The sequence below is a fragment of the Lycium ferocissimum genome, chromosome 10 (assembly GCF_029784015.1).
Source record: "Lycium ferocissimum isolate CSIRO_LF1 chromosome 10, AGI_CSIRO_Lferr_CH_V1, whole genome shotgun sequence".
NCBI classification, from domain to species: Eukaryota; Viridiplantae; Streptophyta; class Magnoliopsida; order Solanales; family Solanaceae; genus Lycium; species Lycium ferocissimum.
Window position 1 is genome coordinate 28153912 of NC_081351.1, and position 24281 is coordinate 28178192.

General features: G+C 34.1%; 1 protein-coding gene across 1 annotated transcript; it reads right to left on the minus strand.

The window, feature by feature from the left end:
• Positions 1-11386: 11386 nt before the first annotated feature.
• LOC132033168 (probable cysteine protease RD19C) lies at positions 11387-14262 on the minus strand. The gene is made up of 4 exons (XM_059423056.1): positions 13770-14262; positions 13179-13298; positions 11992-12235; positions 11387-11884 (listed from the first exon to the last, which is right to left on the minus strand). Exons 1-4 carry the CDS (start codon positions 14211-14213, stop codon positions 11601-11603), a joined length of 1092 nt encoding a protein of 363 aa, XP_059279039.1. The 5' UTR covers positions 14214-14262; the 3' UTR covers positions 11387-11600.
• Positions 14263-24281: the final 10019 nt, after the last annotated feature.

The following is a 24281-nucleotide window of genomic DNA, read 5'->3' on the forward strand; positions in this document are numbered from 1 at the left end:
CACCTTCTCTTCTCCCCCTTGAACAAAAAATCCTTGAGGTTGCTCAACCTAAATTTCTTCATCAAGTTTTCCATTTAGAAATGCAGACTTAACATCAAGTTGAAAAATCTTCCATTTCTTTTGTGCAGCAACAGCAATCAAGGTTCTAATTGTCTCAAGACGTGCAACCAGAGAGAAAGTTTCGTAGAAATCAATAACGGGCTTTTGAGTAAAACCTCTAGCAACCAACCTTGCTTTGTGCTTTTGAATTTCTCCTTCTTGATTGAGTTTGATTTTGTAAATCCATTTTAGACTTACAACTTCTCTTTCTTTGGGTACTTCCACAAGGTCCCAAGTATTATTTTTCTCAATCATCCGAATTTCTTCTACCATGGTTGTCTTCCAAACATCATGCTTTATTGCCTCCTTATAATTTTCTGGCTCAATACAGGCAAAGTTGCATCTTTGATAGATGTCACTCAACATTCTTGTTCCTCTTGGAGGTTGTTCTTCATCTTCTGGATTTGAGATTTCTCCCCTTTGAGGGACATCTTCCTCTTCCTCATCCTCTTCTTGACTTGGCACATTTAAAGAAATGATAGAAGCATTCTCCACCTTTTTATCTTTCCAATTCCATGCTATTTCTTCATCAAAAATGACATCTCTACTAATAACAAGTTTGTTAGTTTTGACATCGAGAAGCCTATAGCCTTTTGTCACTTCACTATAACCAAGAAATATACATTTTTGACTCTTTTCATCCAATTTTGTTCTTTTTTCAGCAGGTATATAAGCATAACAAATACACCCGAAAATTTTAAAATGACTTACAGAAGGTTTCATTCCACTCCAAGCTTCAATTGGTGTCTTGTCCTTCAATGCCTTTGTCGGGCACCTATTGAGGATGTACAACTGCTTGTATGTCGCAAGCCGCCCAAAAATATTTTGGCAGCCCTTTCTCATTCATCATCGTTCTGGCCATTTCAACAATGGTTCTGTTTCTCCTTTCAGATACACCATTTTGTTGAGAAATGTACCTGTTTGTAAGTTCTTCTCAATGCCTTCATTTTTGTAATATTCTTCAAATTCTCGACTTGTGTATTCACCTCCTCATCCTTTGCGAATGGTTTTGATCTTTGTCGGCCTTTTTGCTTCTCAACAAAGGCTTTAAATCTCTTGAATGTAGCAAATGTTTCTGACTTTTCTTTCAAGAAATAAACCCAAGTCATTCTTGAAAAATCATCAATAAAAATTAGAAAGTGCCTTTGGCTTCCCAGAGATGGAGTTTTCATTGGTCCACAAATGTCTGTATGGATTAGTTCCAAAAGTACACTTGCTCTCCAAGACTTCCCTTTGGAAAAGACTTTCTATGTTGCTTTCCCATAATACAACTTTCACATGGATCCACCTCAGTATGTATCTCAGGAAGGCCTTGCACCATGTCTTTTTGCTTGAGAAGCTTCAAACCATGAAAATTCAAGTGACAAAACCTTTTGTGCCAAAGCCATGAATCATCTCGCAACTTCATTTTTGAATGCGTTGTAATGAAGTTGTAAAGGAAAGTTTCTTTTATCATCTTTACTTCAACAATGACTTGATTTGGCTCAATTTTATCATAAATTCTACAACAATTATCTCTAAACACAAGAGAATAACCATTTTCCATGAGCTGACCAACACTAAGCAAATTTTCTTCCAAGTCAGGAACATCATGAATTTGCTTACCGTTCCCTTTTCTGTTGATCGAAATGGTACCTTTACCTTTTGCATCAACTAGGGCTCCATTCCCCATTCTCACTTTAGAAGTGATGGTGCGATTAATTGAGAGGAAAGCCTTTTCATCTCCAGTCATATGATTGGTACAACCGCTATCAACATACCATTCATTGCTTTTTGCTGAAGCATCAGATTGAGAAGCATCAGGTTTTCTTCCTTCTCTTCCTCCTTTCCTTCACAGAAATTTGCTTGCTCCCGTTGCTTGTGCCTGCAATCCTTCTCAATATGGCCAAACTTTTTACAAAAGTTACATTGGGGCTTGCCTTTGTGCCAACATTTTTTCCGCATTATGATTAGTCTTTTTGCAAATTTTACAAAAAAGACTAGTACTTTTCTCACCTTTTTCTTCAACCTTATTGGTAGAGCCATCACGATCCTGCTTCTTTTTTGGATTGTACTTCTTTTTTGTTGATTCTTTGAGAAATTTTGAGAATTCTCATTGGTTGTGGTGAAAGCCGTCTCTTTGGGTTGATTCTCACGAAAAACCTTCGCTTCTCGTGTGCACGAAACGATCCAACTAGCTCTTTGATGGAAAGCTTAGAAAGATCTTTCGTCTCCTCAATTGATAGCAACAATATACTCATACTTTTTCGTGACGCTAATTAGAATCTTTTCCACAACTTGTTGGTCAGAAATTTCATCACCATGATTTCTCATTTCATTAACAATATTCATGACTCTTGTGCAATATTCATCAATTTTTTCAGATTCTATCATCTTCAAATTTTGAAACTCTCTTCTAAGAGTTTGAAGATTGATAGTGCGTACCTTTTCGTCACCATACACCTCAGCTTCCAGAGACTCCCAAGCTTTCTTTGCAGTCTCACAAGTAGCAATATTTGCAAAAAATGCTCTTGAGACTCCCATTTGAATTTTGCTCAAAGCCTTTGCATCTTAACGACGCTTAGCCTCAAGATTTTTCATCTAAAACTCGAAAGTTCACCATCGTCTTCGGCTCTTCATAGCCATTTGCAACAATAATCCACAAACCTTGATTTTTTAGATAAGTTCTCATTCTTATCTTCAAAGTATTCAAAGTCATTTCCATCAAAAAATGGAGTAAGAACAATCAAGAATCAAGACCATCATTTGTTTTAGATGCCATAATTTTTTTTTCTTCACCTAACCCTTGCATTAAGAACGAAAAGCTGCTCTTGATACCAATTTGTAGGAAAGAATAGGAAGAGAATATTTTTCTTAGAGAATGCTCAAGTTGTATTAGGCTACTTAAGGCCACTTGAGATGATTATAATCATCAATTACATCTCTATTTATACTACTCAAAAAAATAATTCAAAAGTCTTGCACAAATAACTAGATACATGTATCACAATTCACTAGATACATGTACCACAAACTTTTAAAAGATTTCTTGAAAAACTAAGAGATAATATTGAAAGACTAAATGATATTCTTGAAACAATAAAGAACTCCTAGAAAACATAAAAGTCAAGGATAGTATCCTTGTGAATGCATTAATTCCAACAAAACCATGTTTTCAGTCGAGGAATAGCAGCTAGTAATATTTGAAATCTATTTGATGCCCCTCTCGGAATTAAACATTCTCATCTTCCCATTAGGCATGTCATTAATGCCTGGTGGCAGGAGAGAGCTAAGAATGAAATTCATAAACTTATCTTACATATTACTCCTAGTGTTATATATTGGGTTCTTTGGAAAGAAACTTGTGCTTGTAGGTTTGGTAATCAGAAGAAATTTAGCTTGTACAAGCTTGAACAACAGGTGGGATGGATCATTAGTGCTGCAATAACCAAGACCTTCCCTGGATGCAAGTTATCCTTAACATGGAAAGATCTATGATACAAGTCATAGAAGCTTCAGCCAATAGAAATTCTACATCTACACAATAAAAATATGTTAACATTGTTCCTTTACTTTTTTCCGTCATACGATGATAAGCAAATTAGCAATATATGGACCAAAAACTACACTAGGTTTACCAGTTTTTTTCTCTCTTTCTACCAGTTAACTTTCTTGCACCAAGACTCTCGTTAATTATATGAAAGCGTTTCTATGCAAAGTGTACAAAATATTTTCAAAATCAAGCTATCTAGAAGATAATTGCAGATGAAACTCTATTTAATAAGGTTGATCGGCAAATTAAACTAAACAAATAAGTAATAAATAACATGTTAAATTACATTGATAATGTAAAAAAAAAAAAAATTACACTGACAGTGTGTATAACTTAAACTAATACAAAATTAATAGAAACAAAAATTCCTGTTTTGTTTCTTCTATTACCTTCCATATGATGAGACCTCGTGATCTGGCAGTGTGAAAAACTCAGGCTAGTTTTAGTAAAGATGCTATCCAGACTATGATAAAGGTTGTTATGGGGATTGGAGACCTATTGTCCTATTGCTATCGTTTGTTTCTCTTTCTCCTTTGAGTCAAAATGTAACTACTTGTTAGGCTACCGGAATTGAAGGCACTCGACATTAATTAATTTTACACTCGTATGAATAACCAAATGACCATTTATGAACAACATAAGGAATATGTATCATATCTCACTTATTTCACTTAAACATTTTTCCTCCCTCGTTCATAATAGCGAATATCAGGTAACTTCGTGTTATAATAGATTGAATCATGGAAGGCAATTTTTGTTATTTATTGAAAAACAAAAGATGATCAGTACGTCAATAAAGATTTTATGTCAGTATTCACATTGAAAATTAGATCGCTTCGCTCGAGGAATAAGATTTCTTGACCTCTTACAATTTGAATAGAAGAAAATGTCTTTTTCAAATCTCTTATGTGTAAAAAATGAAGATCTCTTCTAAAAAGGTCATAAAACTAAAAAAAGTTTGTAAATGATCAAAAATCCATTTCTCCCGCTTCACTCTCATACTCTAAATTGTATCACATAAAGTGGGACGAATTGGAGAGAAAATAAGATCTCTTGGCCTCTTACAATTTGAATAGAAAAAAAAAATTACTTTTTTAGATCTCTTATGTCTAAAAAGTGAAAATCTTTATAAAAGGGTCATAAAACTAAAAAAAATTATAAAGGGCTAAATAACTATTTCTCCCTTGGAGAGATAGCAAATCCAAGTTTGCTCATTTATGCATCTCCCCAAAATTTTCCCAACTCCTTATATTCTTTTTGGGGGAGGATTGATATATAGAAAAGACTGGAAAACAACACAAAACTAATTATGTCACAATCAGATGGTTACGTACTTGAGATTTTTTTATTTTCAGTAAGGTAAAAGAAATAGGAATTAGTATGAAAGGAAAATGGTGATTGCAATTAGGAGAAAAAGGCCAAAAATAATGATACAGTACACACTAGGATATCAAGAAATAGGTTCATAGGGTGTGGAGAATTTAGGAAAGAGTAGGCTGAGGCTTCCACCAAAATTCACTGCAACAACCAGCTATATCAACCGCGTGCTTCTTCATTCTGTAATGTGTTTGGTATTTGAGCTTTTCGCCAAAAAAAAAAGAAGTGGTCCAAATCCCTAAACTTTTAGTCCTCATAAATGTCAGTACTCTACATTCCAACATCAAATACATATCAAATTTACAGCCTGCGCCCTATTAAATAATCTGTCTTTGGACCCTAATGTCTTCAAATAAAAACAGTTTTCTATTGTTGGATGGCAGAACTACATTCTTCTATCCCATTTGTACGTCAAATCTGCTATACTGGACTTAATGGCCTGAGGATTTTGTTGTGACCTTATGGGAGTGGGTAATTGGGGTAAGGATTCTTTAGGGGTATTTGGCTATATATGACTTCACTTGCAAATACTATTATAAAATCATTAATTAAATTAAAGTAAGTTAAAGTTAGGTCATCAGAGCAAAGGACGGTGAAACATTGAGAAACTTATTTGAGGAGTGTTTGAGAGGACGTTTACGTACGTCCAAAATGTACAACTTCCAAACAAAAGTGGATCCATATTGTGAACTATGAGTTCGGTCGAAACCAGTCACTTTAGCTTACGCTCTATATATAATTATGAAATGCACTAAATATGTATAAATATTAAATTTGAACCCAGTTATGATTAAAAAAAATGAATTTTGGGCTTAACTCAATATTAAAAGTTAATCTAAGAGGTGAGAATTATCTAAGATAATATAAAAAGAAAAATAATCCAGGGCCAAACTGATGTGGGACTCAACACTCTCCGCATGCACGGGATTGGACATATGAAGTGCGGACTATATAGAATGAGGGTCCAATATTGGGTAAACCATGAATGGGTTGGCTCTGCCTCTAACACCATGATAAGAAAAATGAATACGGCCTAGCTCAAGTTCAAAATCTAGTTGAAGAGTTGAGTATAGTCCAAGACCATATAAAGACACGATGATCCAAGCTCGAACCTATGTGGGACTCAATTTTTGATTGGCACTTGCAGGGGCGGAGCCACATTGGCTCCAGGGGGTTCATCCTCGGCGAAAAATTACGGTGTATTTTTAAAGTTAAAATTATTTTATTATGTATATATAGTAGATGTTGAACCCCGAAACTTACCGTGTATTTACCTTTTTTAAATTTTTGAGCCTTTAGATGAAAATCCGAACGTCCAAGACTTGAGATAGTTGTCTTAGAATCCCGAACACATAAATTAAGTTTAGATTCTGGTCCACTTCTGCTTACAAATACTCTTTTTCAGCTTCGATCAATTTCAAATATTATTTTTTCAACGTTCAACTAATATCGTCTAAAAAGCCTACTTAGTCTTTCTCGACTATTGTCCTTTTGTCTAAGATGACACCAGCTTGACCCAAGTTAATTAATTTTGCTTAAAGGAACTTACTTATGTTAATAATGCCAAGAAAACGAGCATGTAATTCCACGTTCAGTAGCGTAATGAATCCATAAAGATAATTTGGTGGACATGGCTTCCGCCTTTTCGGGGCGAATACACATATATTTGTAATGTAATAATAATTGAATGCAAATGGAGGATGTGATATGATATGATGGACCAATTAATAATCGAACATGCATGGGACCGCTACACTTGACCCACTTGTTTCTAAATAGTCTCCTCATACGTATGGGCTTTGCCACATGCCTGAATTTCATGGAGTCCAGCAAATTTACCCTCGTATTAGATGATTGACATTAGTCAATCCACTCCAATAGTTGCTCTTGAAATCGTATTGTGGCGAATTTTATACCAAAAGTACGTGTCTCCTAGCTATATTATCCAATGGGACCTTCTCTACTCTTGCTAAATATGTGTAGGAATGATAAAATTAGTTCATAAAAATATAATCTATTCTAATCCGTTTAAATTTGGTCGAATTAATGTCACATCCGTCTTGACTGGCCAAATTCAACTCATCTGGAATGAGTTTATTTGATAAAGGGAAGATCATGTGCTTCATCTGTTTGCTTGCTTTTACTTTTGTAGAGGCCATAGAATGGAATTGTCTTATCTATCTAATCACTAGTTCAATATGAATGACTTGTCATTCTGTTCTGTTGGCCCTCGTATTCTTGTCCTTTCAACAGTTTAACGGTCCATTTTTGCAACTGTGCCAGCACGATCATTTTAGTAGAATATGTCAATCTATATCTACCTATTTCGTCAATATTACTAATTTATTTGATACGTTCTCTAAAAAATTGGATATTGTTCTGAGGTTCTACTCATTCTTATTAGGGAAATTTTTGTATCAATTTTTATGAATGATTTATAAACTTTTGCTAAATTGATGATTAGAAATCATGTACTCTGTTTTATCCCATTAGTTAATTTGAAAGGTACTCAAATAGGGCAATTGAAAGATCCTATAAAACCACTTAAAAAATAAATGCAAAAATTTGACTCTTAATGTTTCCCTAAAGAAATCCAGAAAATATATTCCTCAATTTATGAGATCAGAGTTGCATAGTAGACTATTAGTAGGATTGAGTTCAATCCTATACAAACTCTTCTACCTTACACTCCCACTCCCATAAAAAAGAAAGAGAAAAAGAAAAGGCCGGACTGGCCCAATTATGTAACTGCAGCCCAATTAAAACCCAACACAAAAACTAGACAGAAACAGACGGACGAATTTGAATATCCAATGGCCATAAATTTCATTTTCTCTGTATGCTATTTTATGGTCACAATTTTTTTGTCATAGACGTGTTCAAAATTTAGATGCTGCAATCTGCCCTAGCAACACAATCGCAGTGCTTTATATACAAATTTGCATGGGCCCAATTCACTTCCTATTTCTCATTTTACTTAGCTCTTTGCCTCTCTCTTTTGTTGTACAGATAAAAAGATGTAGAGAAATGCCCCTAAACTTTAACACTTTTTAAGGAGCAAATGTCAACGCAGAACTAGTAGAGATGAATGCATTCAGTGAGAAGCTACATTAATGTTAATGTAATTCTCCAATATAACCTTGGTCTCCAGAAAGGCAAGACACTGTTGATTCTCAGTATTACAAATACTGATCACAAATTAAGTGAATTAAACATGTACAATTGTTGTTGAAACAAATGAGCAGCTCGTTCCAAAATTATAACAAGTCATTAATTGATGTGTGCATATAGGTCATTAATAAGTAGTAGCATCTTATAGATATTATCTTAATGAAATACCAACTCATAACATGATTAGCGTTCCAAGTAACAAATTTACTCGAATCTCAAGGTTATTTTAAACTTGATATGCAATCTCAGGGACTGTTCTCTACATTTCTTACTTTACAACCCAATCAATAAGGCATCTGAAATGGATTATCCCATGAAAAAAATTCAATATCAGGTGGTGTGATTCTACCAATGGATTGATTTGTTTGGCCGGTACGAAAAAATTTACCCAAGCAATCAGGATTGACAAGAAAGTCCCTAGTTCAGGACTTAGTTTATGTATTTGGAACCCATCAATTAGGAAGTGGAACAGACTGCCTGAATCAGGAGTTAAATCCAGGCCAATTTGCAATTGCTCTTTTAGATATGGTTTTGGATATGACGAGATACATGATGATTATAAATTAGTTGTTATTTTCAATTTCTTCGATGATAATCCTTTGTAAAAGACAAAATCAAGATTTATGGTCTAAAGACTAATATTTGGAGAAACGTCGGGGATTTTCAGGGCGGCTCCCTGATAAATTGTTCAGCTAAGTTTGTCAAGGGGAAGCTTTATTGGACTTCATCTTTAAATAGGGTTTCTTTTGATTTAGCAAATGAGACGTGGGATAAGGTGGAGCAACCCGATTATGGAAAAGGCAAATTGGATTTGATGTTGGGTGTTTTGGGAAGTGATCTTGTCGTACTTTGTAATTATGAGAGAAGCTATTCTGATGTGTGGGTTATGAAGGATTATCGAGTTTAAAGAATCTTGGTCAAAAATGTTCACCATCAATTGTCCTGATGATCCTGGGAATTATAACTATTATCCACCCTCTTCCGTGTCATTTTCCCCGTTGTTTTGCCAGTCATATAAGAGTGAAATTTTACTTTTTTTGTTACAATCCAAAGGATGATTCAAGATGATTCAATCAGAAAACCAGAAGTTACTGGACTTAAGTGGTGTTTTATGCCAGAAATCTTTGTCGAAAGCCTTGTTAATCCCTTTGTTGAAGACTGACAATTATGTCGTTGATAACTTGAAGTCGAAGCTAATGTATATGACTAATCTGAACTCAGACTGCATGGATCGAAATGATGAAGCCTGACATCTCCGTTTTTTATGTTTATCGAAGGATCTTCATATAAGGTGCATGAGTATGCCTCGACGTCTCCACTAGTGCGTATTGCAGTTGGCCATTTCTTGTTTGTTGTTTGCTGGAGATGAACATAGGCTGTGTTTTGCTCATTGTATCTTTTATCAGTGTGATATTAAGCTAGACTAAATGTTGATCCTTTTTTTTTTTTTTTTTTGCCAACACTGTAAATATTACCATTGACTAAACAAAAAGACAGAATTACAACCTAAAGAGCACCTAAATGTTGATCTTGCTTATTACATTTTAAATGAGCGGCTATAAACCTGGTACCTCCTTTTAGATTGATAAAAAAAAGTTCCTCATGTTTCTCAATTGAATAGTTCAAATTTCTTGTTGTCCTTAGCTGATGCTGGTGTGGATGCTAATATTTTCACTAAGGGATCCGCTAGTGCACTCAGGTATTTATTGAAAAGATAATTCTGAGATTCACAAACGGCGTTTTCTCTCCTTAGATGATTGGTGTGTTATTAGGAATCTGAACCGAATGTGGAAGGAATGGTATCCCTTAAAGTTTCAACAGTTAAATGGGACTTCCTGTTATAAAGCTCATTTTATTTTCTAGAAAGAAGGTTGATGCAGTACAAAATTGTTCTAGGAAGGAGGTTGATGCAGTAGCATCGTGAGGGTGCTTGATTTGCCATGCATCAACTCATTTTCATATCACATTTAAGGTTCTCTCGAATTGAAAATATGCATATAAGAAGTTTAGTATCCTTAGAAGCATATTCCCTTGTGACTCCCTTTGACATTTATTCAACCAAATTCTTAGGAAGATCTAAACAACTTAAGGTTAACCTTTTAGTGTAACATCTTACAGGTTAAGGTTTAATTTCTTTATAAGTTATTTGATTGGAGTACTCTAAGACAGTTAGACAGATATCCGGAAATTCTAGGATCTATGAACCTGTAGGATCATTATTCGGTGAAGATTTATAAAGCCGATCCCAACTTTTTTAGGACTGAAGCATAGTTTGTTTATGAGCATGCGCACTGTCGTGGAATATCACAAGTGAACCCTGGTGTTTGACAACTGTAACCATTCTATCCCTACTTACGTTCTTGTTGCTTATTGTTGTAAGTCCCTCTTTATATCCTTGTTTGTTTTAGGAATAGAGGAACATGAAATTTTTGACTAGCCAAAAAAGGAGGAAAAGGATGGCTTCATGTTCCTATCTGATCAGGCAGAAGATGGATACAAGTTTTGCAAAATTGTCGTTTTGTTTTTTTTAACTGGTACTGTTGTCGTTTGTCTCAATTGGTGAGGATGATGATTAAATATCATAGAATGATGCAATCAAGAGCTGTTTGTTCAAGACTACTGGCGTAATTGGGCTTGGATTTCTTCCAATTTTCGTGTCAATAGAGGTTATAGGTACACACTGCCGCCAAAGATCTGCCCCTGAGGAATTTCCATTTGAATGTCATGCACTCAACATGATTTATTCAATCCTCAAATAAAAGAGCAGTTTATTACCAGAAGGCTACAACGGCATCAACTTCAAATTAGTTGTGCATTTTTCTTGCTTAAAAGTTGCAGTAATTTCTTCACCACTTATCTTACCTTTATGTTCCTGACTTTTTATAGATCTATCCAGTGGATACCACATCAATCAGACGCTAACACCAGGCAAACAATGACATTGCGACGTGCTAGTAATCCTCCGGACATGGTCATTATATACACACAATCTCAATTTTTATAAGCTGCAAACATTTTATAGAAATAAGTCAATCCAAACGGGCTCATGGTCATTATATACACACAATCTCAATTTTCAATGCACCAAGTTGTCTGTTTATCAAGTTAGTATTTACAGCATGCTTCTTAAGTCAGAACTCTGAAGCAATGTACTAATATGGAATATAGAAGCTCAAAGAGGATTAGAGACATTCCGAGCATGCAGTATATTGCAAATAACTTAGAATTCAAACTTCATTTTTGCAGTATAAACTACAGATACAAATCACAGTACGTCGTTTGAGGCACAATAATAAAGTGCTTATGAAATCTAAGACTTGAGTTCAGAATACATTACTGACCGACATATTTACACAGATTAGGGTAGTGGTAGTAAAATAAAACCCTTGATCACAGACAACATTCATGGGATAAATTCATCTTAAAGATTAGGATTAGTAGTATGGGCAGCAGTGACAGTAGAGACCATGGCATCAACTCCACATATATTGTGACCCCTGCAGATCTTGTAATATCCGTGCTCTCCCCAGTTCTCTCCCCACGAATTCTTGATGATCCAGTAAGGCTTTTCCTTAAGACGGATAGGGGCAAAGCCAGCAGAACCATAACCCACCAGGAGGACACCATGATCCTGATGCTTGAAGCAAATTAATGGGCATGAAACTCCTCCAATGTATGTCTGCATCCAAGCAGCGTTGATCCCCACTGCATTTTACACAATAAAGAACAGAGTAAGTCTCTTGTCTACTCTCTCATTCACTCTGGCTAAAAACACTCCAACTTAAGTCTTTAGTTTATGATAGCTACATTACCTGCAAGAGGACCATGTTTAACCAGGTTAGCAGCAATTTGGTCTTCATCAAGACCAATAACACTGAAGTTAGATACAGAGGCGGCAATTTTGCTCTTGTCAAAGTGGCATTTGCCATCCTTGCCAGTGTAAGGATAATCTTTCTCCCGTTGGAGACCTCCAGCTTTCAGGGTATACTCAAAGGCAGTAGTCATGAGACCACCGTTGCAACCTGCATCACAAGAACTTTTTTCCTCCGCATCACACTGCAAAAGAGAAAATTTTGATTTAAGATTAACAGGGTAAAATGAATATGTATGTATTAAGCTGAAGAAAAAGCAATAATAACATCCGCGCAGTCAGCAGCAAAGGTTATTGTCTCTGCTCAGTCTCAACTCAGTTCCCTTGCTGGTTTTGTTCCTCTTTCTAAGTTGCTTCTATGAAAATGGAAAACCATTTAAACTTTTATTGAACTGTGATGAGGAATAAAGAACATAAGACAATTCTAGTTTCTTTTTGCCTTAACCACTGCTCGCAACCCCAGTAGTACAGACACGCAAAAAAGTTCTAATCTTTAATCCTTTCCCACAGAATGAAAACCCAAATGGTTACGCTTTGACGCAGATAACTAGCTTTGGCAAAGGAGCCTTAGCGATACAGAGTTCGGTGCAACGATTTGCCCATTAATATGATTTGTTTCAAGAAAATTAACCCAACTATTTGGGATCGAGTATAACAGATTGAGGCTGTTTCAAGAAAATAAGAAACCATTGTAAACAAAGAAATTAGAACAATCCTATTGGCTTTTGTCTTACGCTCCCCAGCCCCCATAGCATAGATCCCAAAAAGGAGTAAAGTTTAATCCTTTTGCAAAGGATGAAACCTAATTTGTAAAACCTTGCCAACAGATAACTAGTTTTGACAAGAAACCTCAATGACGTAATTCAAACCTAATCAGCATACCCTTCCAAACAACTAGCTTTGACAAGAAACCTTATCAAACCAATCAGCAAACTCTTTCAAACAACTAACTTTGACAAGAAACCTCAATGGTTTATACAGAGCTAAGCATATGATCTAAGCAACATCACCAATATGTTAAGCAACACCAGCAAAACATCATTAATCTCATTCAAACATAGATAATAGAGACTAAAGAATATTGAACTAATCAAATTTAAAAAAGTCAACGCCAAGAAAAACACTAACCTCATGGTCACAGTCAACAAGCTGCTGTTCACTAAGGCTCACCAGCTCCCCAGTTGCCAAAAAGTGAGCTCCTTCCACTGCTCCTGTCGTACTGAACGACCAGCAAGAACCACATGAACCCTATCATAGTCAAAGCCATCCACCAATAAATACAAAACAATCAACAAAAAATTCAAGTGGATAATCAATTAATCACAGACAATAACAACAACACAGTCAGTGTAATTCCACAAGTAGGGTCTGAGGAATCAATTAATCACATAAACAAATATATCTTCCCCCTCTGTCATGTCCTAATTTAACTTTTCTCTTTGATTTGTCCTAAAAAAAAAAAGTGCCTCTTTCCATATCTGACTAGTTTACAACTGCAAGATTCAAAGAAATAAGATTCAAAAGCTTTTCTTTATTTCTTAAACTCCGTATCTAGTCAAACTAAGATACTTAAATTGGACAAAGGGACAATTAATCACATATCCAAATACTATATCTATGTAAGGGTGTTGCTATAAATCATCTCAAAGTTAACTTATTACTAACAAATATAGAAAGATGTCATGTTTTTTAGACAGACTAAAAAGGAAAAAGCTTCACCTGATTTTTGACGCCGGTGACGGCGCCTTTTTCACGCCAATCAAAATCAGACGGTAGATCAGAAGTGGGTAAGATGGGAGCTTTCTCAGCATTAAGCTTAGGTTTAGGTTTGTGCAGTCCAAGGTAAGTCCTTCGAAACTCGGATGGAGTCAGATCAGAAAACTTTGTAACCCCATGCTCAGCTGAAGGGTCAAGCAACTGGTGTCTCCTCGCACGTCGTAGGTTAGCACTAAACACCTTAAATCTATGGTCATGTTCTTCTTGTGTAGCATAGATCTTATTAAACTTAGATTTAAACAGTGAAAAGTGATGCTCTGCATTTAAGACATGGTTGTCGTTGGTTTCGGAAACGACTTGTTGGATTAATGGATCCTCATCGGAGAAGGAAAAAGCCGATGAGATGAGTGTTAAAGAGAGAAGAGATAAGAGAAAGAGACGATCCATTGAAGAAACGATAAAATGAAGTGAAGAGGAACAAGAAGTGGATATTTTTTCTTTTAGGTACTCTGAGTTTATATTGGCTCCGAGAAGATGGTAGGTATGTAAATTAGCCGTTCTGATTCTGACACGTGTACGTTTATTCCTAATGTTACGTGTGCGCACTGGTAATCCATTATCTTATTTTAAGGGTCAATTTCACTATTCATCCTTGTATTATGGTGTAATTACGGATAGATCCTCTATATTTTAAAATCCAATATTTATAGTCCCTATTATGGAAATCCTACACTTATGGGCTATAGCTCCTATGTATGTTATTCCTATTTTTCTAAAACGTTTAAACATTTTATACAACGAAAATTTTACACAAATGAAGCTTTAGCTAACTAAGTATATCTAAGATGATTTTGAAGAGAAAAAATAAAAAAGAGAAATTATTATAATTAATTAAAATACAAATAACTTACATTAAAGTCCAAGAAAGTTCATACTGATAATTGGTATATCTTATTAAATAATTTGTGTTAATTTCCAATTTATGAGTTCCAAAAGATAAATATTTTACAAGACAAGAATGTTTAATCTTTTTTAAAATTAAAGAATATGTAGTGTAGAATTTTCAGATTATAAGAGGTATAAGTATTTAATTTAAAAATACAGGGTCTATCTCTAACTAAATTACACTCATATTCAGTTTAATTAAACCCTCTCATTTATTACTCCACTATTTCTGCAAGTTGATGAAAGGACGCAGATAACAACAAAAGAGAGGTTGCTTCCGTCTGTCGCCAATAAGTTGGAGGGGGTGTACTGTGAAAGATCCATTTAGATCCTTTTCACATGGTTCCCGTTCTTGGGACCCACATTTTATTTTAAAGTATTCTTGCCTTATCTTGAGCCTTGAATGCTAAAAAAATATCTTTCCTAATCTTTTCCTTCTAGTGTTGGGCAGGGAAAAATTCAACATGAAATTCGAATTTTGCGGATCAACAATGTAAAATAGGATCTGTAACCATGGGATCCAATTAAATTTAACAATGGGATCCAATTAAATTATCACCATCTATTTCCTTTTTGTATAAATTCTGGTATTGAAGTGTATTCTATCGTTATTATGACAAAATATGTTAAAAGCAACCTTTTCTTTTATTAGGAGAGGAAGAGAAAGTTTCGAAAAGGTCACATGATACTATTTGCTTATGTTCTACCCAAATGAGTCGACTGGCCTGTGTAATACTAGGATGATTAAGGGTATAAAATATAACAAGATAAATTTAAAATCACGTAAGACACCATATTATCTTAAAATTCAAGAGAACATAACAAAAAAGGAATACTATTGAATTGAAATATCCATATACAGAGAAAGTGCCAACGAGTTGGAATTTAATATTTATACAATAATTGTTTATGCGTCATTTAAATTTGGTCCAGAATTTGACATGTGCATGTCCATTTACTTTTGTTAAAGATTGTATGTCAGGTATTCTAAAGAGCATTAACACTTCTATTAGAGAATTCGTAATTTTAGGATCCCCTAGTTTGTCCTAGCTAAAATGACAAATTACTAAGTGAAAATGAATAATAACTATTGTTGTTGTGACTTTATGATACTAGTACACGAGTATAACTTGTCAATATCTTTAAATATTTCTTATACGTAAAAAACTTATAGATATTTCAATAGCAATATCAATTTAAAAATTGAATGAAATGTCAAAAGATAAAGAAAAACTTAAAAATAGAAGGGAGAATCCTAAGGTGGAACATCTTAAAACTTAAATATCTTAAAAGTTGCTTTCTCAAGTTTTGAAGAAAGGTTAGAAATTAGAATAGACTTATTAACTTCTCTCTTAGGGTCCATCGGGTGAAAAAGACAAACAAGTTGTTACGTTTTCAACTACAATTATTTTGCTTTCTTATCCAAACATATTTTATTTTCTCTAAGCAGATAGGAGTACAAACATGGATGAAAAAACAAAACAAAATACAGAAACAATCTGTGTTTTAATGGCAAGTGAAAATTAGTAAATCGTTTTCCTACATATATACATCCTTAGGTTTCACCTCGTTTGACCTATCGCAATTTTTATGTATGCTCCAAAATGAGAATCGTACATAATGGGAATTTAATTAACACCCTTATAAAATTCCTTAAAAACTACAATTATTGTGATAAATTTTCATGATAATTGACCTATTCGCGTCAATAGCAATATTTTTTCCATGTATCACAAATTTTATTAGGTTGAAGTGGTTAAAACACCTCTAAACTTGGCACGAATTGCAACTTTAGTCCTCAAACTATGGCTAGACTTCAAGACACCCCGAAGCTTGGCTAAGTGGATTTGAATACACCCCCGAGCTCATGACCCTTAGTGAGTGTAGTCACTCGTGGGTTCAGTTGGAATTTCCAGCTGATGTGGCCTCTACGTGTATAATATTAACGCCAAATAATAAAAGAAAATTACATCCGGGTAAATAACCCGACCCGATAACCCATGTTCAATTAAATCAGCCTAATCAGTCTAGAACTATCCATTTGAACAAAAACTCTCTCCATCTCCTTTTGATTTCCATGGAAATTTTAGGGTTTTAGCTAGAAATCTCGCTAACCACCAGGTGTAAGGGTTACATTCGGTTGATTCTTGGGTGTATTAAGTGTGGGTGGGTTCAAGTTCGTTGATTAGGGTTCCGGTGGGGTTGTATGTTCGTCGATTAGGGTTCCGATGGGGCTCTTTTGGTCAATCGTGTTTTCTGCACCAATCGATCATGTTTTCAGTTGTCTTCTTCAAAGGTTAGTGATTTCAATAATGTTTTTCCGATTAGGGTTTCTGAAAACTTATTAGGCTCAAATCACATTTAAATGCTTGATAATGCTTCAATTGAGAGATAAATTTTAACAATTAGAAAAGAAGAAGAAGAAGAAGAAGAGGAAAAAGAAGCAACAACAGCTTGAATTCAAGTTGTGGTATATTTTAATAGAAGAGGGTCTAAATAAGGATAAAGGGGATGATTTTAGCCGTTGGAATAGGACAAAATATAAAGGGAAGAGAAAAAAGGTTTTTTTTAATCGTTTGGCTACTGATATGGCCGCTCTCAAACGCGTGAAGGAGTTTGACAACACTTGATGTGCCATGTGGCAGTTCGGAGTCTATTAAAATCTACTTAGCCAAATTTAGTAGTGTCTTGAAGACTACCCATAGTTTGGGGACTAAAGTTGCAATCTGTGCCAAGTTTAGGGGTGTTTTCGCCACTTCTGCCATTTTATTATAGAATGACGTGATAATATATTGAACAACCACATTGTATTCTATATTGGGATACCCTTATATATTCGTATAGTACATTATTTTTTTTTTTTTTTTTTTTTTTGCCCTTCATTTGGGGTGGTCTTTAATTTTTGCCCTTCAAATTGGTGGTCTTTAAGTTTTGCCCTTCGCCTAATACATCGAGATTGTGGGCTCAAACCCCAGCCTCAATAAAAAAAATAAAAAAAAAAATCGCAAGGCAGAATTTTGCAAATCTGGCCATGCAAATTCTGCCTTATTTGAGACTTAAGGACAAAAGTTAAAGACCACCAATTTAAGGAACAAAAATTAAAGACCACCCCAGTGAAGGACAATCCTGCAAATTGCCCGTACATTATTATTGTAACCATTAAGACTCTCTAGCCTCTAGGCACATATAAATCGGGATAAGTTCCAAAAATAAAAAGATTAAATTTCAAAAGTATTATAGTGTTGTGAAATATTATGTATATTGTGGTGGATGTCCATAACTCCTAAGAAGTTACTCCCACTACTTTCTCCATGATGTAGCTATTAAATCTCCCACCTTCTATCTTCATTATGTAAATATTAATTCTACCTCCATATCTTCCCCCATAACCTTCATAGTTATTATCTTGTTTATTGCCACCTTTTGACTATCCTCTATGTAATAGTATATATAAAGATATAATAGGTGATGTACTTACACTTGAACACATTTGGATGAATAAGAAATCTCTCCTCTCTTGTCTCTTTATCTCTTTATTGTTCTTGCTTCATCTTTTGATGTATTTAACTAACTCTTTTAGAATGATTTTACAACACGTTATCAGCATGAGTCTCTAATGATTTTCATCTCAACCATGATGTACTGCTTGGGCATATGATGTATCAATTAACAATTTGTTCTCCTCAAGAAGATCACCACGAAGAAGCTGATTCATTGAGAAAACTCACTGTTGGCATTTCGTGGCAGTAAAGGGTGAAGGGGCTTTTATGGTTACGTTTTCCTTCATATGTGGTTATCAAATAGGTGAAATTATTTCATCTCTTTCAACTTTCTTCCTCACTTTGCAACCTCCACTTGAACATTTTCTAAGCGTACAAACAAGGTACACATATTTCTAATAAATCAAGTTATAAGGTATGGACACATAGTATGTCTATTATAATTATAGTTAGTAATTAGATACGATCTTTTTGCTATGCCTCCATCTTTAACTTGCGTCTTAGTTGCTTGGTGATACAGGATGGAAATTAAAAGGTTAACATATCAGGTAACGTTATTCCAATATCTCTACATAGTGGTAAGAGTTTATACATTTATTATGATCCACAAATATATGGTTTTATGTTCTTTATTCATTAAACACTAGATCTCATATGAAATTTCTTTTCGTTGAAAGTAATTTCTAAATAACAGTACGAAAAACAAATGTAGCCTAAACTAAAATCAAAGTGAGAATCTTAAAAGTTGTAGGTTTCGGTTTAATGATTTTGGTGCTACTGTTTGTTTTTATTGATTAACCTATAATATATGGGATTTATATGTTTTACGATACACTCAAATATATGTTTGTAGGATATGTACAAGGATTTCTTGGTAAGCACTGAACTCCATCTCCAAACCTTGGTCTTAATCAATATAAATTTCTCAGAATTGAGGTAGAATCAAATTCTAATAAGCCAGATTGAACTAATTCATTTGGTATGTTAGTTTGAAAGGTAAGCGCTTTCCAATAATTTCAAAACGAATCTGGCAGAGTTCATTAAAGAAATTTTTTAACTTAGATGCGTTAACATAAGATTCACATATTTATTTTGTAAGAATTATGGATGTTGGTGATAACATTTATCAGCTATTGTTGCATTAGGCTATATTTTATAAGTCTTGATTGTTATAGTTTCGTTTATGCCTATAACTACAAAAGGTGGTAATGTTTTTTAAAGCTGGAGCATGACTCTCATTACATATGACCTATTATGTCAGGGTGAGGCGCTGGATTCAAGTACCATCACACCAATAGGATAAATGGGTGCATTCAAGTCCCATCAAACCAAGAGGATAAAATATCGGGTTTGAGTCATGATGCACTATGATAATATGATGTTGGGTTTGAGTCCCCACGCATTATGGCTTGACATGCCTTATGAGGGCAAGACATTGGGTTCGAGTCCCAATGCACTATATTGATGATATAATGATGACTAAGGCAAAATATGTACTTTTGATGAAAAATTATAAAGCCCGTCTCACTTTGCTTCATTCCATGAAGTGAATGTGGTAGCAGTACATGAAATGTCTGAAAGATGACAAAATTATTATTGTGGTTGTACAAATGGACTTGGGCATGGCAAATAGCAAAAAGTATAATAATAGTAATCATTGTGGTAATTATAAAAGGAAGAACATTATGGGTTCTCAAAATGATCCTTCTAAAGGTGAAGGTAATTTTTGTCATCAATTTGGTATGAAAGGTGACTGAGCAAGCGGTTGTCGTGCGACCAAATTTGATACGTTTTATAAATCCTCCATCAAAAGAAAGGAAAACAATTTCAAAGTGATGTGGAGGAGGGTCTATGAATATGATAAAGACAATGGGCTTATAATGAAAGTTTATGAAACACACACACACACACAGATATATATATATATATATATATATATATATATATATATATATATATATATATGATTATAGTCTATTTCTCAAAGAGAATGTGATTTGTGGTAAGCATCGTGAATGCTTGCCAATTTTGAAAGTGAAATGTGTAACGGTATGGATAATGATGTGCTCATGTATTATTGAATAAATACCACACAACTCACCTCTACGGAAGGTTTGAGAGAAAAAAAAATGTTTTGACATAAATGGTCAATGGTTAGGTCACGTACTATTAGTACGTCACAAATATTGTGGTATGTCTTATCATGAATTACCAAAGGGTAAAAGTAAGAAATAAGTCTTTCTTATAAAGGTTTTGGCCATGATCACAATGACAATTAATTCGTAAAAGGATATTCACCGTATGGATGGTATTATGAAATATGCGGTAGTACATAATTAATTGGAGCTCTGAAAAATCTACTTTGTTACTACCCGGAGGAATGAAATTGTTCATAATATTGGTATTGTAGTAAGTCTCAAAAGAAACTTTTTAAGTTTCAAAGGCATTGGTCAAATATGAATTATATTGAGATTATAAATTATGGGAAGATTTAATATCTTCATATTACTACAACTATAGCGGATTAAAAAAAATGTATATGAAATGTTGTCCGTTTTTCCTCCGAATTTGTACCACGTAAATACAAGCATGATGGAATCACATGCTACGGAAGTTGGCATGATCGGTTGGCCATCCTGATTCAAATGTGATGCGAAAATAATTGAGAATTCATGTGGTTATATTTTGAAGAAATAAAAAGATTCTTCAAGAATTCTCTTGTGTTGCTTGTTCTCTTGATGAAAAATTGATTAATTTACCGCCTAAGGTTGGGATTGTATCCCATGATTTTGGAACATATAAAAGGGATATATATATATATATATATATATATATATGTGTGTATATATATATATACGTGTGTGTATATATATATATATATATATATATATATATATATATATATATATGTACAACATATACACACACACACACACATATATACATATATATATATATATATGGATTTACAATTATATGATTTTAATCCATTTTGTTATGGTCATACATGCATTGGTATCCACTTGCAATTTGATTTTTGCAAGGTTGTTTGCTCAATTGTTATATTAAACACGTTTCAAACTATGAAATTTTGTTGATAATGTTGGTTTATATCCAAGTTGGTTTAGCAGAAATTGTATGCCTCCAATTATAGCTAAACAATTGATTACGAGAACAAATCTTCCAAAAAGAAATTTGGTTTGTGATAGATTATTAAATATGTAAGCAGGAAGATCGTGCCAACAAGTTTTGACTCTCTCCTCGAGGTTGGTTCAGGTTCAGGAACCAAGTAATTCCTGTCTAGAAATTTGAATGTGCGGTATATGATTTAATTGCTCCACCACAACACACAAAGATGGGTCTCAAATAAGGTTGGGAGGTAAACGTTAGATTTCCTAACATTAGGGGGAGGGATGATAAGTAGCTGGAAAATAAGGTATATGTAATGAATTATCACTGGTATGATCCTCGTTAAAAAGATAATTCAAGTTAACTGCCAGATGCATTTACTGACCCAAAAGTGAATATTATATTCCAGCCGTAAATGCTCCAATTCCAATTAGAATTAAAGTTCTTGAAGAACAGAGTCTTTGACGATAGACTGATTGGTTCCAAAGATAAAACTCCTTGAAGAAGGAGAAGAGCAAATGATCAAGATGGTCATACAATGAGGAAAGTGCTTTAAAGAGCACCACAACATAACTTTCATAAAATCTTGGGAAAGGTTCGGGTACCTGAAATTGATAAAAAAAAAATGAAGAGATCTCGATAAGTTAAGTCGCATTGGAACCGATATCAAATGACCGTCTACGGTATCCTTAAAATAATGTAGCGCTCAATATTATAATGGTGATGAGGATCTTGAATTCAAATCCGTCAAAGAATGTGGACGAGATAATGATTGGCCAAATAAAATACGATCAAAGTATATTTTGTTTCACTTGGAATAGTGATGTTTTGGACGTATAGTCCAAGGACCTCAAGGTATAATGTCAGTGGGGTACAAATGGATTCTTGTGCGAAAAGTAAAATGAGAAATAAAAACCGTAAATATAAAGTACGGCTTGTGCCTTCTGGCATAAAGATTTTTCGCAAAAAAAAATCTTGACATTATTGTATGGAGATGTTTGTATTCTCATGTGGTGGATGCAATGGTGTTTCTTATTAGTCTGACAATATATGAAAATTTTGAATGCGTATAATTAATTGTTGTCAATATGGCTATATAGACAACGAAAGAAAATCCGTAGAGATTTAAATTGGTTTGAAGCATTTAAGTTTTACGAAAATAAAGCTTCAACAAATCTTTATATAGGCTAAAGCGATTCCATTGAGTACTCTAATGGTTGTGATGTTGCTAAATGTAAATAAACATCATTTTGACCTCATTATAATGATGAGTATATTGTATTATACATCTTTGCCAAAAGAAATTATTAATATAGATTTGTTTATCCTAACAAATATTATCAAGGTTTTGTTGGTTATGTAAAATGCAAGACATTATTTTTATTATTATATGAAGTTTGTTCTTCAAAGCGAGTTACCGATTTGCATGTAAGGGTACTACACATTATGAAGTTCTATATGGCAGTCAATTAGTGATACTTATTCAATACATGCAAGGTGATAGCTACTTACAAAGGAAGTCAGGAATACGTGTCTAGTTGAGACCAATAATTCAGCACATTTTGCAACAGTATGATGTTTATTTGAAAATGAAGATTTCACCAATATTATTGTACAAATCTTGCATAGCTCAATTGAAAGAAGGATATAGCAAAGGAGACATAATACAACACATTTCGTCAAAGTTCTTTTCAGACACGATCTTGACGGAAAGAAGGCTGGTATACAAGATTTGTTTACACGTCGTCTCCGGAATGAAGAGATATTTTAATCGGGGGGAGTATAATATGCGTTGTACTCTTTTTCCCTTAGCGAGGGTTTATCCTTTGGGTTTTCCTTGCAAGTTTTTTAACGAGACGTGACGTACGTATTAGAAGATATGTGTACTCTTTTCCTTTACTAGGATTTTCCCCCTTTTGGGTTTTCCAGTAAGGTTTTTAACGAGCAAGCATTATGTTATACATGGACGTCGAGGGGAGTGTTATGAAATATTATGTATATTGTGGTGGATGTCCATAACTCGCCAGAAGTTACTCTCACTACTTTCTCCATGATGTAGCTATTAAATCTCCCTCCCTATCTTACGTTATGTAATATTAATTCCCACACCTCCATGATCTTCCCCCATAACCTTCATAGTTATTATCTTATTTATTGTCACCTTTTGACTATCCTCTATGTAGTAGTATATATAGAGATATAATAGGTGATGTACTTACACTTGAACACATTTGGATGAGGGAGAAGTCTGTCCTCTCTCCTCTCTTTATCTCTTTATTGTTCTTGCTTCATCTTTTGATATATTTAACTAACTCTTTTAGAATGATTTTACAATATATAGTTTAATATGTGGATTTTGATAGAACATGTATACAACAGCAATTTTTGTATGTTTAACCACTTTGAGTTTAAAGGTTAATATTCTAATACAAAAAAAACCTATTTTTATACTCGTGCGGCGCTAAATGATTAAATCATGAGTGTATGACAACAAAAATCACTGTTAAATTAGACGTAATTTATCAAATTAAATTATATTTTTAACAAAGATATCATTTTCAAGAGAATTTCAAATCTAGACTAATGAGAGTGGTGGTCGGTTAAAGTTAGCATAAAAGTCCAATATGACAAAAAATCTCAAGAAACCGTGAGAAAATAATAAAAGACACATCAGGGATGACGCACCATAAAATGTATTTGGACTGGATAGTGGGACAAAGAATATAAAAAGGACAAAGCAAATTAGCTAGTTCAAAAAGTGGAAAAAGGACAATCTAGACCCCTTTCTTCACCATCTTCACTCTCTTCATTTTAGTAATCGGGAAAAAGGATTGTTAGGCAACTAAATATCTATGTCCAAATCATTACTGATCAGCCACTAGTGTGTTACCTTACCCACCAGCCAATCCCATAAAATGAAATGAAAAGAAGACAACATAAG

Excerpts from the sequence above, each read along its gene's own strand:
- LOC132033168 (XM_059423056.1), bottom strand. The coding sequence starts at position 14,213 with ATGGATCGTCTCTTTCTCTTATCTCTTCTCTCTTTAACACTCATCTCA. Across the intron at positions 13,299-13,769 it reads TCACCGGCGTCAAAAATCAG|GGTTCATGTGGTTCTTGCTG; the intron begins GTGAAGCTTTTT and ends TGACTATGATAG. Across the intron at positions 11,885-11,991 it reads TAAACATGGTCCTCTTGCAG|TGGGGATCAACGCTGCTTGG; the intron begins GTAATGTAGCTA and ends TGTAAAATGCAG.